This window comes from Frankliniella occidentalis, unplaced genomic scaffold (assembly GCF_000697945.3).
Source record: "Frankliniella occidentalis isolate FOCC.00 unplaced genomic scaffold, Focc_3.1 Scaffold145, whole genome shotgun sequence".
Lineage (NCBI taxonomy): Eukaryota > Metazoa > Arthropoda > Insecta > Thysanoptera > Thripidae > Frankliniella > Frankliniella occidentalis.
This window is the reverse complement of record NW_026267272.1, coordinates 289,184-301,725: the sequence shown is the minus strand read 5'-3', so window position 1 is coordinate 301,725 and position 12,542 is coordinate 289,184. Positions and strand designations below refer to the sequence as shown.

At 43.5% G+C, this 12,542-nt stretch overlaps 2 protein-coding genes and 1 long non-coding RNA gene across 4 annotated transcripts; 1 reads left to right on the top strand and 2 right to left on the bottom strand.

The window, feature by feature from the left end:
- The first annotated feature begins 2,531 nt into the window (after positions 1 to 2,531).
- On the top strand, positions 2,532 to 3,221 carry LOC127750164 (uncharacterized). Its single transcript, XR_008011549.1, has 3 exons — positions 2,532 to 2,814; positions 2,905 to 2,946; positions 3,043 to 3,221. It is a non-coding gene; the product is annotated as an uncharacterized LOC127750164 (long non-coding RNA).
- An 895-nt stretch (positions 3,222 to 4,116) lies between these two features.
- On the bottom strand, positions 4,117 to 8,385 carry LOC113212512 (dual specificity mitogen-activated protein kinase kinase dSOR1). Of its 2 annotated transcripts, none has more exons than XM_026431239.2 (8): positions 8,205 to 8,385; positions 7,656 to 7,875; positions 7,458 to 7,570; positions 7,273 to 7,384; positions 7,009 to 7,185; positions 6,754 to 6,919; positions 6,470 to 6,651; positions 4,117 to 6,388 (listed from the first exon to the last, which is right to left on the bottom strand). In XM_026431239.2, the coding sequence occupies exons 1-8, from the start codon at positions 8,282 to 8,284 to the stop codon at positions 6,272 to 6,274; spliced, it is 1,167 nt and encodes a 388-aa protein (XP_026287024.1). In that variant the 5' UTR covers positions 8,285 to 8,385; the 3' UTR covers positions 4,117 to 6,271. The 2 variants fall into 2 exon arrangements, with proteins under 2 accessions (XP_026287024.1, XP_026287023.1); XM_026431238.2 differs by having other exon boundaries at positions 6,730 to 6,919; positions 8,205 to 8,384.
- Positions 8,386 to 8,673: 288 nt separating this feature from the next.
- Positions 8,674 to 10,962, bottom strand: LOC113212525 (vacuolar protein sorting-associated protein 33B). Its single transcript, XM_026431258.2, has 7 exons — positions 10,769 to 10,962; positions 10,411 to 10,678; positions 10,085 to 10,290; positions 9,743 to 9,988; positions 9,496 to 9,643; positions 9,185 to 9,412; positions 8,674 to 9,094 (listed from the first exon to the last, which is right to left on the bottom strand). The coding sequence occupies exons 1-7, from the start codon at positions 10,867 to 10,869 to the stop codon at positions 8,726 to 8,728; spliced, it is 1,566 nt and encodes a 521-aa protein (XP_026287043.2). The 5' UTR covers positions 10,870 to 10,962; the 3' UTR covers positions 8,674 to 8,725.
- Positions 10,963 to 12,542: the final 1,580 nt, after the last annotated feature.

The following is a 12,542-nucleotide window of genomic DNA, read 5'->3' as shown; positions in this document are numbered from 1 at the left end:
AATGCGTTGTCATAAATAATGAACGCTTAACGAAAAAAACAGAAAGCACAGGATCAATTTGCCTGATAATCAAAAAACCCAAGCAAGGAGGTCTCCTCATTGTACTGCCCTATACACAACACTTCCAAATCTTTGGAAGGCTTATGTGCAACTGTCTTACATGATTGTGTGGAAATTTTACAGAGGTCGAAACATGCAAGATTTTTATTTTAATATTGTTATGAAGAACGGACTAAGTCATATGCACAGGGATTTTTCATGGGTGCGTGCACAAAATAGTACATACACATTTTCTGTGTACTCGACGCGGAAATTAACTGCCTGCAACCACGGCAATTTTCCTTGCTTTGATGCGCTCTTTTACGCTCTCTGATCTATGCGAGAGAGGAAGGGGGCGCACGCCCTGACAGGTTTGACACGCGCGACAGCCTGCTGCTACTGGCGAATTGGCGAACGAGCGAGGCGAAGACCCGCATGGTTGTCGCACTCCGCTCCGAGATAGTGGCATATCCGCGTGCTGCTCCGCCCCGCCCCGCCCCATAGCAGGTACGCCTACATGGAGGCGGCGGCGAGGTAGGCAACCCCTCGCACACGTGCCAGTCGGAGAACGACGCCCAAAATGGTTCCTTTGTTCACATTTTCGTTAAGAGATGCGTTTTGCACGGATAAAGCCTGGTGGGGGGCTTCGGCTGGTCTTGTAATTGCGAACGATTTATTCTGCGCGATGTGCAGCCCTGTGCAAATTCCTCTCCCCACCCCTTCCCCCCAAAAAATGTCTTTGTAGACTCATAAGCAGAAAATAAACTCCATCGCCATACAAACAAAAATGCGCAGGTGATCATGGGTAGGCCATACCTGTGAGGATTTGTGCCCCTAATGACCACAACAAAGGAGCGTAACTCGGCGAGCGCAGAGCGCGAGTGTATGTGGCTCTGCTCTGGGTCTCTGAACGGGCCGGGAGCCGCCGGCAGCTCAGCTCGCACTCTGACGAGCGCCAGGGCGTTCTCCTCAGCGGTCACGCCATATCAAACCTGTTACAGTGGCCCACAGGCCTGCTCCTGGCAAAAGTCTGCAGGAGATTCGCAGGAGGTGCATTCGAATGCGCGTGGCGGCATGCACGCCACTGCGTGCAATCGCAACGGTATATCACTCCAAAAAAAAAAAGCTCAATTTAATCTCTCTTTTTTTAGAGCGGGCCAGGATACACCAAGGCTTCAAAAATTAGAGTGATATCTCTTGACCGAATACTCTGACAACTCAACCGAGTACAATACATGATGATATTATCAATGATTGCTGATATAACAGCATACAATGTATGTACAGTGTTGAGTTTTCAGAGTAGAACCACGTGTTTTAATCGCTCTGTTAGAGCGACGTTAGCGAAATTACTCCATATGAGTCTAATTCATAACTGAAAACGTCGCAAAACGACACTAAACAATGAGCAATATTTGCGAAAATGACTCAAAATGAGTCTTATTCGCAACCAAAAGTGTCGGAAAACGGACTGGAAACGAGCGATATAATTGATATCGCTGCCCCGGAGTCACGAAATTGGATTCACAACATCGCTCTCCCGGGAGCGAGTTTGCTTCACTCCTTGACTTGCAGTGGAGCCCTTTGTAATGTATGGCCATGCAGGGAAAGGAGGTAATGTGGGACGGGCGAGTTGGCGGCCGGGTGGGGCCGAGGAATCGCTTTTCACATTTCACATCCACGGCCCGCGTACAGTAGAAGCGCGCTGCACTGTACCGGTGCACGGGCGGTGGTGCACGTGCAGGTGCGGTGCTGTCCAGGAGCTGCCTGCTGGCCGTGCGTGACCTGGCGGGCGGTCAGCGGCGGTCAGCGGCGTTCAGCGGCGGTCAGTACGCCAGCACGCCCACCGGGTTTGTTCGGCAGTCATTCCCTCTGATCCACTTGCTATCCCTTTGAACTCCCCCGCCTGAGACCAGACGCCATGCGCCATGCTCAGGTCAACGGCGCAAACTTGCATTCTCACAAAGCTATCGCGTGCGTATTAATAGAGCCCCCACTCCTGGTCTTGCTCGCCCTCTCCGTCTCTCTAGTTCACTCTGCCGCTCTCTGTCTCTCTCGCTCCATTTGATTTTCTTTCTCTCTGTCTGTCCGTCTTTCTCTCTCTCTATGTCGTCGCAGCGCGCGGAGCATTGGCACCAACACGTGCTAATTTTGGCCTAATTTTCGGGAGCAGCCAACCGCCAAGCAGAATCTGACTGGGGAGCATGACAGCATACACAAACACACAGGTCCATCAGAACCAATTACTCTCGTTCCGCATAAAAATATGAGGCAGGTGTCAAAAATGTAGCCTTGATCTCAAAGTGGTGTGTATGTGTACACCCTGCCGGCAGTACATGCCTAAGTAGTTTCATCTCATCTCTGAAGAGAAAAAAGTAGGTTGGGTCTTCCTGTTCAGCAGGTGTAACAGAACACTACGTTTTGTCAATGCCAACCGCTTCAGAAAGTTCAAGCTAACCGCTCATCCCAATTTACGTCAAAAACATAATTTTCAACGGAATGCAAAAGAGAGAAAAGGAACGATGAAGGTTGCCCAAGCCCACCCAAAAACCGTACCCCATACACTAGTTTGTTAAGTTCTGTTCACACCGCTTTTAAAAATAAATAAATTTCAGGGTGTGAAGGCCATGAGGCTTTTTACTTGGTCTACTGGCTGGGTCGGGGTCGTAAGGCGCCATGCTAAGTGACGGTACGTAAACCCGCCCTGCAACAATAGTCATGGGTCCGAGGACTTCCACTGCGTGAACAAACTCCTAACTTCGCGATTATACTTTGGTAAGTACCGTACTGCATGCGTTAATAGCGTTTGTAAATGCCATACGCTCTGGCCAGACAACGCGGAACTTTTGATTTCTCCGTTTACAGGTGACAGAAGAAAAAGATGGCTCCTTGTCAACACACGTTTATGTGAGTAAATCCTGAACATATGAAATACAGCAACTTGCCAGTCAGCAATGTACCATGTATGACCTTAGCACTTGCGCCCGACATTTATGCCTATAGGTCATATCGCCTATTTCTGGAACTAGTGACGTCTGCTCTATAATCTTGTTAGGGAACATCCAGAAAGTACGTTCGTCATTCGCAGTTACGAAAATGCCTGTGCGAGCTCCCAAAGCGCCTGATAGGTAGGCAGAATCTTGCCTGCAGTGCATGTGTGTACTGCGGGGTGGCCTACCCGGATTCTCGCAGGCGCCCAGCTCCCGTAATTTGCCAGAATGAATCCGGGGAAAACAGACGTACTTTCTGGAAGATCCTTCAAGGTGCCCGCCGAACCATCCAAATTATCCAGCGTGAAGCATCCTGTCTTCAATCGGACGCCACCCGGGAGGCAGAAGGTATACATCTCATCGACTTACAAACGGCGAACGGCGGCGACGACCAGGACCAGGGGGGCAGCAGCACCAGCACCGGCAGAGGTAATCCTGATGGCACCAGCCATAGCTCACCGAGGGAGGGCCGCCTCACCTCACAACCTACACCAGGGCCACCTTCATCACGACCACCGAGTGGCCACGCACTGCACAAGCACTGCACAAGCACTGCACAAGCACTGCACACGCACGAGGGGGGAAGGCGGCGCGGCGCGCGGCGCACCTCTCGTCGCGAGCGCGGCGGCGCGGAAGACGCGGACGCGGGACAGACGGCGCGGCGGCGCGGCGGCGCGGACGGGAGCGGGGCTGCGAGTGGAGTGCGTGCGGCCCGCCGGGGAGTGGGCCGGGTCGGGCCAGCAGAGCCGGGCCGGCGGGAGCGGAGCGCGCGGAGCAGCGAGCAGTCTGCCTGCCTGCCGCGCAGCGCCCCGCGCCGCGCCGCCGCCAGATGCCGCCCGCCGCTACGCCCTGCCAGTGGCAACGCTCCAAGACAAGTACCGCCTGTAAGAGGCGAAGGTACTTGTCAATGGTTTTAAACTCGAGTACCCCTTACAGGGGTTTTAACATGTACACCCCCGTCAGCACCTCCACCAAACTTAAACATGTGTCGTTCTTTACAATAACACAACTGAAGAGGTGCTTGTACGTTGATATAGTGCTTGGGCTGAAAAATCCTTTTAAAAAAATTACAGCTCGACGCAGAACATTTGTTTGTGGCTTCTACACCTTATTTTATTGTTTATTTAATACAACGATGAAATGATGATACATCTTGACAAAGGTGGTTTCGTAGTTTCTTACATTTCTTAGATTAGACACATGACAGCAGGTAACAAGAGGGCAAAATATAGCATCTCCGTAATCATAGCTATAAGACAAGAGCAGTAGAACATGAAATAAAAATTCAGTCTCAAGCAGGACTTCACATCATACAGCATGGATGACAAACTAAAAAATTCAAGGCAAGAGAAGTGAAATGATAATGGAAAATGATTGCAACCAGATGCTGTGATACTACAATAAGCAAATATCATTGTGAAAATAATTTAGTTACTGATCAATGTACTGACTAGCAAAAGACCTTGAACATAATTTGTCCAACCACAATTCACACTAGCAATACTGCATATACTTCAGGCCGAGCTTCAGACTTTAAGCAATTGCTAACTAAATCCCATTTCTTCAAAGAAATTCATCTTTTGGTTTTATATTGAAGCATTAAAATTAAAAACCATTACAGACCAATTATACAATCTCCAATATAACCTCTCTCTGCACCATTGAGACAAAAGCAACTCAAAAATAAAGAGCAAAGGTTTTAGGGTGCTGGAAGGTGAAAGAGCCCTGTGTTAAGGGGAAAAAAAAAACAAAAAAAAAAACAACAACACACATTTATGCACAAATAAATGTACATTCAAACTGGATTGAAGAGCCAAGTTTGCACCAACAACATCAAAATTATCAACAGGTACATATCAATATAAAATATCTACTTTGCACGATTAATAAAAACTGCCAACAGTTTATGCAGCATTTTAAACATATAAAAAAAGCACTACAATATTAAATACATTATAAATGAAGACTCAGCTTTTGACCATCAGGCAGATGCCACCAAAAAGCCCTCAAACATACAATCAGTTTGACTATGATCACAGAGAACAACAACTGCATGGTTGTTTCGGCTGATAACTGATTAAAAGCAAGGGAAAATTCCTTCTTAACTTTTGTGATAAAACATTGCTGATTGATAAAATAAATTGAAGTTACATAATAAAACATAATACATGCAATCTCATCAAGAAATCCAGCAAAAGTTTTGCATACATACTGCAACTTATCTTAAAATAGAATGAATGACTGAGTGTAACGAAGACTCACGGGCACATTAAGTTTAACACAAACACATTCATCTCACAGAATTCCATAGGTGTCCACTTAATAGAGGGTTGTCTTAAGAGATAATAAATAATTTTAGATATATTAATGAATATTCGGTCACTTGAACTGACACAGCCCTTCAAAATTACACACGGGTCATAAGCTGCATCAAGTATTTGTTAAGTACTTGAGAGATGCAGATGCAGCAAAGTAAAGCTACAACTTTCCACTCAAAAACTAAATGAAGATTGGTTAAGACAGACATTACGCAAACATATCATGCTGGCTGTACGTAATTCATTGAATATTATAGACTTTTACATAGATATGGAACCAGTCAGGAGGCTTGGCATAAAATAGTTGGTATAACTTACAATTAAATTTTAAGTTCATTTAAGCATAAGAAGTATTAAAATTCGAGAGTAAATTTTTGACAGCAAGCTGACAGAAAGAATTGAAGAAATTTAAATTGACAAAAAGACTCTTTCTGTGCTAAGAACACACAATTTCAAAAATTTCGTTCTTGAAGAACATCCTGCAACAATTTCTAGGCAAGATAAGAAGTGTCCACTGTTGCATCAGGGACATTTACGATATTCCTTTGATTACATGCAACTAAGTGGACATTTCAAATATAACAAGATGATATCCATTGGTTAATAGGTAATTGTATTCATGATCTCAGTACAATCCAATACAATAAAAGTATTAACAATAACAGGAATAGATGATAATAATAATGTGCATCACTGAAACAGAGACAGTGACTGTAATTAAAGTCACTGAACAGGGAAAAATAATTTATTGTGAAAATCACAGAGCCCTTCAGGGCCAAATCGTAAAATACCATCAAACGTTTACGCATTTCTGTCTGGGAATTGTGGTTTGTAAAGTCCTAACTTGAAAGAATGGGCCACGAAAGTCACAGTTGAAAGTTTGGAATGTTACTGACAATGATCTGACAACTGATAATTCATAATTCATGATGGAAGAGGCACCATTCGAGTTGGAGTCCGTGGCTTCAGGTCCATGGTCTGGCACACCCAGCTGGCAATTTCTACTCTCTCCTGTTCTGCTTTCTTTATCCACTCATGATTCTGGAAATTTTCATAGAGAGTACATTTTACAATTCAATGTGGCAATGTAAAGTACTTTTCTGGCAAAAGAAGCATACATACCATTAGTGATTTTAGATCAGCTCTTTCTTCAGGATTCTTCTTCAGGCAACGTTCCACAAAATCTTTAAAAGCATCTGAAAACAGTCCAGAGGGCAGCTTGGGAGGAGGCTCATTTACAATGTAATCTAGTAGTTCAAATATTGCCATTGGTCTTGGTCCATTGCTTGAACTACTGCTGCTACCTGAGATAAATGAAAATTGTAGAATTGAGCACAAGCACCAGTGAAGGGAAATGCAAGAAGAGTTGCAATTCCACTTACTATTATTTGCGTTTAGTGAGGTACCTGTTGTTTCTTCACTAATTCCGTAGCTAGTACCAAAAATGTTGGCAAGAGTTAATGCATCAGGAGGAGGGATGGGATACATTCCAATAGCCATTTCTACAAGGGATAATCCAAGAGACCATATGTCAGATTGAACAGAGTAGTGAGTACCCTGCAATCTCTCTGGCTGCAGATAAAAGAAAGAGAGACTTAGAAAAGATTCACAAATATTTCTCATTCTGTGCACATTTTCTGACAAAGTATCTGAGAACTTACAGCCATATAACTTCTTGTACCAACAAAAGAATTTGCCATTGAGTCAATAAGTTGACCAGACACCCCAAAATCACAAATTTTTATTTCCCCTGCACTGTTGACAAGAATGTTGCTAGGTTTCACATCCCTATGCATGATTGCATGTTTGTCTCGAAGATAGCTCAAACCTTTCAAAACCTGTAAAATTAAAATTAAAATAACAAACAGAAATACAATTATTTCCAAGGCATATGTAAGATGTAAGAGATGTTCAAATATACAAACCGCTAAAGTTATAGTGCCCAGAATAGGTTCTGGTATGCGACCAGCTTTCTTCAAAATAAGATCAAGAGAGCCACCATCCATGTACTCCATACAAATACTAATTTCTCCATCACTGTAAATCCAAATATAAAGATTGTTAGACACGAGTGTTGACTGATTAAGTAAAATGTCAGTAAACAGAGTACCTGTAAAATGCTCCATAGAAGCCTACGATGTGAGGAAAGTTACATTGATGTAAAACCTTTAGTTCTCTTATGATTTGCTTCTTAATAGCAGGTTTAACTTCCAAGTGAATTAACTAGAAAGAAAAAGGTGGTAAAATTTATAAGTAAACGTGCTTTTATTCATTACTCACACACATCCTATGACTCATTCCAGCTTACCTTCCTCGCCATTATGTATCCACTCTTTTTGTGTCTTACTTTCATAACGACACCACCATTTCCAGCCCCCAATTCACCTAATTTTTCCAAGTCGTCGTCTGTCAGTTCACCAATGGCAGATTTTTGACAAAGAAAATTCTCCAAACGTTTCTTTTCAGTGTCATTCATATTAAGCTCTTCAATGCGCTCCTGGATATTATCTATAGATGACTGCCCAGAACTAGAACAGAAATTAAACTCATCTGATAAGTCGAAATGCCATAAATCAACAACAACATTGTGTAGGTATTTATTAACATGACATTTGATACATTGATACATCTAACCTAAAAAAACAAACATTACATGTGTGAATTGCACGCATAACACAGCCAAAAACATTGCACGATTAAGTCTTACGCATGAATAGGGGAGCAATTAGTGATTTTTTTTATTCTTCAATAAAACACAAAATTTATCTCCAAAGAAATATTTCTGACTATGCTGATAATGAACCAACAGGTCCGTGGTATCTTATTTCAAGCTTTGAAGCAAATTAGTGGTACTTACTCGTTTTCTGAGTGAGGCGTCAGTGGTAAAGGTTCTAGAGAACCTGGTCGAAGCGTTAAATTCAATTTATTTTTCGACATTCTGATCAATTTTTACCCTTTCAAAGTGATAAGGTTATGGCTGTGAAGATCTTGCAGACTGAAGACTATGAAGACAGTTTGCTCAGGCTACTCTGAACGTTTGAATATGGTTGCAAGTAGCTCGACTACGGCTTCAGATACGTCGCACCGACTATACCACATTTGTGGAAGGAGATGAGCATCGTCCAATCAGAGAGCAGGATATCAATGCTCGACACGGAACGGTTCACACCCGCCAAATTCGAAATAAAAATATTCGTGGGCCTAAGCAATATCTCTCTTTTTTTTTTTTTCATTCTGTCTCTTTTTTTCAATAAAAACTGGGTTCTCTTGTAAAATTGTGTGTTCATGATGGAAAAATTGGTTCAACTAATGAAAATATTTTAAAATTAAAACAAGTAAATAAAGATATATTTTTTGTAATGACATAAAACAAACAAATTATAGCACACTGTCGATTAGACTGCTTCCATTGACAACAGATGTGCTTGCAACAATAATTCTTGTACCAGTCAATTTTTCAAGAAGCTGAAAAGCAGCAACTTCTGCATAGGTTACACCTCCAATAAAATAAATGAGAAATGAACGAGGAATAAAATCTGTAGAAGCTTTAGTCGGAGTCACAGTTGACCCAGGCATGAGCTGATTAACTATGTCGTCAAAGCTAATCTCCTTTTTTATTAACATATGAACCAATTGACATATAATTGGAACATATGCACCTCCATAAACATAGCTCATGTCAGTGGGTTGTTTCAAATTTAAATCATCTCTATTTGCTGAGAATAACTTCAATTTCTGACGTAACACCTAGTAAAAATAATAGAAATTAAAAACTTTTAAAAGTTTCCACAACATTATAAATTAATGAATTAAAAATTTAGATGAATTAATTACTACCTGAAAGGATGATCTTTTAGGTAGCGAGACAACTTGTGCTACTTTATTAGCAAGTCTACCAGTGGCATCACTAACAGATCCTGTCACAAGTCCTGATCCTAAACTACCAGTGGATGATGTCAGAAGTCCAAGGTTCTCTAAATTATGAAGGCCTGGAAGAAGTTGGTAACCATAGGCATGTAGGAATTGAGTTTTGAGTGACCATGCATCCTCGGAGAACAACCCATCCTGTAATACATTAAAACATTACACTGGTAACAGGTAAATATAAAACAATGGAGATAGGTGATGAGAACAGGAAATCAACATACTTGTGTAAGAGAAAATAAACACATTAGTCTCAGATTGGCCAGCTTTCCTCCACCACCAGTCACCAAATTTTCTTCGATGAATGTCTGTACACTACGGCGATTTATTCCTTCTAGCATATTTTGCTCCATATCTTGAAGGCTTTCAAATCTAAAAACAATGTGCACAACTAGGGTTACTCCTCATTTATCTAGAGCGGGATCAATATTGTTAATAGTAAATAATTACAAACAAACTTAAATACTGTACCTTGAACCAATAGCCGTTATCACAGCCTCACATCCTGCAATGTGCATTGCAAGAGCCCTTTTTCGAGCCATGTCAGCCTTCAGCTTTGAAGAAACATATTGTTTCATTTCATGTAGAGCCATTTTTTTGCTGTGGTCATACTCATTAGAAAATTGTTTTGCTTTCAGAGAGAGGAAGGAAAATACATCAGAAAAATGGCGATTTTTGATTTGATTGTAAATTTCATCCTCACTGCTCAGCATGTGACTGAAAATCGAAAGCTTGTGTAAGAGCATTTCTGCACAACAATAAATTGCAAAAAATGACAAAACCACTGTTTTGATCAGAAAAAAGAATCCTCACCCCATTGTAGATTTTTCACCAGCTTTACTGTCTGACTTTGGGAGTTCAACAACCCCACTCCGAATACCAAGAACTTCATCCATTAAACTTGTGTAGGTCGCAGGGGTTAAAAGAGCTGCAGCGTAGTCAACATCTCGATCTACCAAGACCACACAACCTATGTCAGTTTGTGGCCTATCTGATTCACCAAGTTGGCTCATGAGAACCTTGAAACATGAAAGAATTTTGATAAGCTCCAGATTCTTTTCTTTCCCTAGGCCTTCTTTACTGTCTTTTTTAAAGGAAAATAATGAGGAAACTAAAGGAAAGTTTGTAATAGCTCTTACTTCAGTCATGGATTGCACTTGTCTGGCATTTTTTCCAAAAGTCATGGTTACTTGGGCTCGCCCAAGTAGCATTTGAAGTGACCACAAAGACTTCGCAACAGCTGGGAGGAGGGTTTGATCACCATCAACAAACAATTGAGGAAATAGGGAGGGTAATTCAAGGGATATGAGGCCAATATCTAATTGAATGGGTTCCCATTGAAACATATAAATTTTCACTCTCCCCCACAAACCCTCTTCCTCAAGAAGACGATCAATAGCTGCTAGCCTGAGTAAGTAACATAGATTATGTGAGTATGAGTATCAATGCAGGCATTTGCATGCCTGTCAAATGAGTAAATAGGGACAAAGGACATACCTCCGAGGTACAACAATCATGTGGTAATCTAGATCCTTTCTCTGCTCAGCGTTTACTTGGTCACAGACTCGTTTGGCAGAAATAAGATCTGACATAATCATATAAATACGTTGATTGTTGACTGAACTGTGAGGAGCATTACTGTCTAGTTTAAATATCTTGTCAACATCATGCTTTCTGTAACAAAAATAGATGATAATGTTTTAAATGCTACTATACGAGGAAATATTCAAATAATTCCTTCTTTTAACAGAACAACTTGCCTTAAAACAGATATGCCAGTAATCCTGTCGAGAGCTTTCATCAAGGGTACATCAATGATCAAATCTTTCTTTCCTGGGATTTGATTGAATATGTTTATGAGCCTCAGTTGTGAAAGCTCCCGCAGTGCTGAAATTCTGCCGTCTATTTGCATGATGAACGCTAAAAATGACAGCACAATCGAGTAAATAGATCATCGTCTGACAGGACAGCAGGTTAAGTTTGTAAACACTCGGCCTCTATTGTGCGAATAGGCATCCGTCGTGTGAAGAATCAATCGACTCACTAATGGCCCTAAAGGCGCCCTTTTCAAACGCGAAGCATGTCAAACCCACCCATCTCCAAAACAAGTTAGGGGGCATGTACCAAATGTACAACAGCAAGCTCACAATGATTTCCTCCAGGGTACAAAAAATACATTTTTGTTTACTATATGGGTAAAATCCTAGAATCCCCTCCCTGCAACACCCAAGGGGGCCCTTTCCGAATTACGTAACAACTCCTTCCATCGCGGGAAACTTTAGTTCTAAACCGGCCCTGGATGCCAAAGAACTGCGCATCAGAGGGTCGTAATTACCGCTATCTGGAGAGCTTTTAGGCGTTCAGCTTGACTGGCTGCGCGAGCTGCGCGAGCTGCGCGGGGCTGCTCTGGCGGGGCCTCCCTCGCGGCCGAGGGTAGGACCGAGGGGAGGGAGGGAGGGAGGAGGTGGTGGGGAGATCGTGAGCCGATATCCTCCTGCACTGCGGCTACCCGAGAGGGAAGAAGGAGTAGAGAAAGGGCACGACGATTTATCTTTATCGCTCCCCCATCGTGTCCATTGCTTCTTGCGGCCGCCGGGGCCGGGCCGGGCCGGGCCTCGCGCGGGCCGGACTATGGGCTCCCGGCAGCAGCAGCACCATCATCGGGGTGCGCGCCAAACAAAGCGCGGGCCGCCGCCGCGTCACTCTCATGCGAGGGCGGCGCCAATAAACTTATAGCACAACATGTTTGTGTGTGAGAGAGAAAAAATGAGAGATAAAGAGAGAGAAAGAGAGAGGAGGAGCGCGCCGTCCTAATTGTGTACAAACAACCAACGCTTGATTACAGAAATAACGCACATAGTTTGAAGTGTGAGTGTGAGTGTTGTGTGTGTGTGTGTGTGTGCGGGCGGGCGCGCGCGTGCGTGCTCACGCGCTTGCTTGCTTGCTGGTGTATCAGATCGGAGAGGTCCACTGTGATGATTGACGAGGCCCGCCGGCCGCCTGACCCCTGCGGGGGTTGATTTCGCCCACGTGGCCGCAGCTGTTTCCGGCGCTATAACCCACCCCTGGGGGACGGGACCGGGACAACTTGGCGCTGGCTTCCCTTGTCCTGTGGACGTGTTATTTCCGACGCGTGTTTCAATGACAATGGGTGCCGGTCCGGTCGGTCCCGGCCCGGCGGGGGAGCCGCACGTCATCGCGATGTGCCGCACTCGGTGGTCACGTCAGGTCCTCCTGTAATGGGGGTGACTAGCGGGGCGGGGCGGGGCGG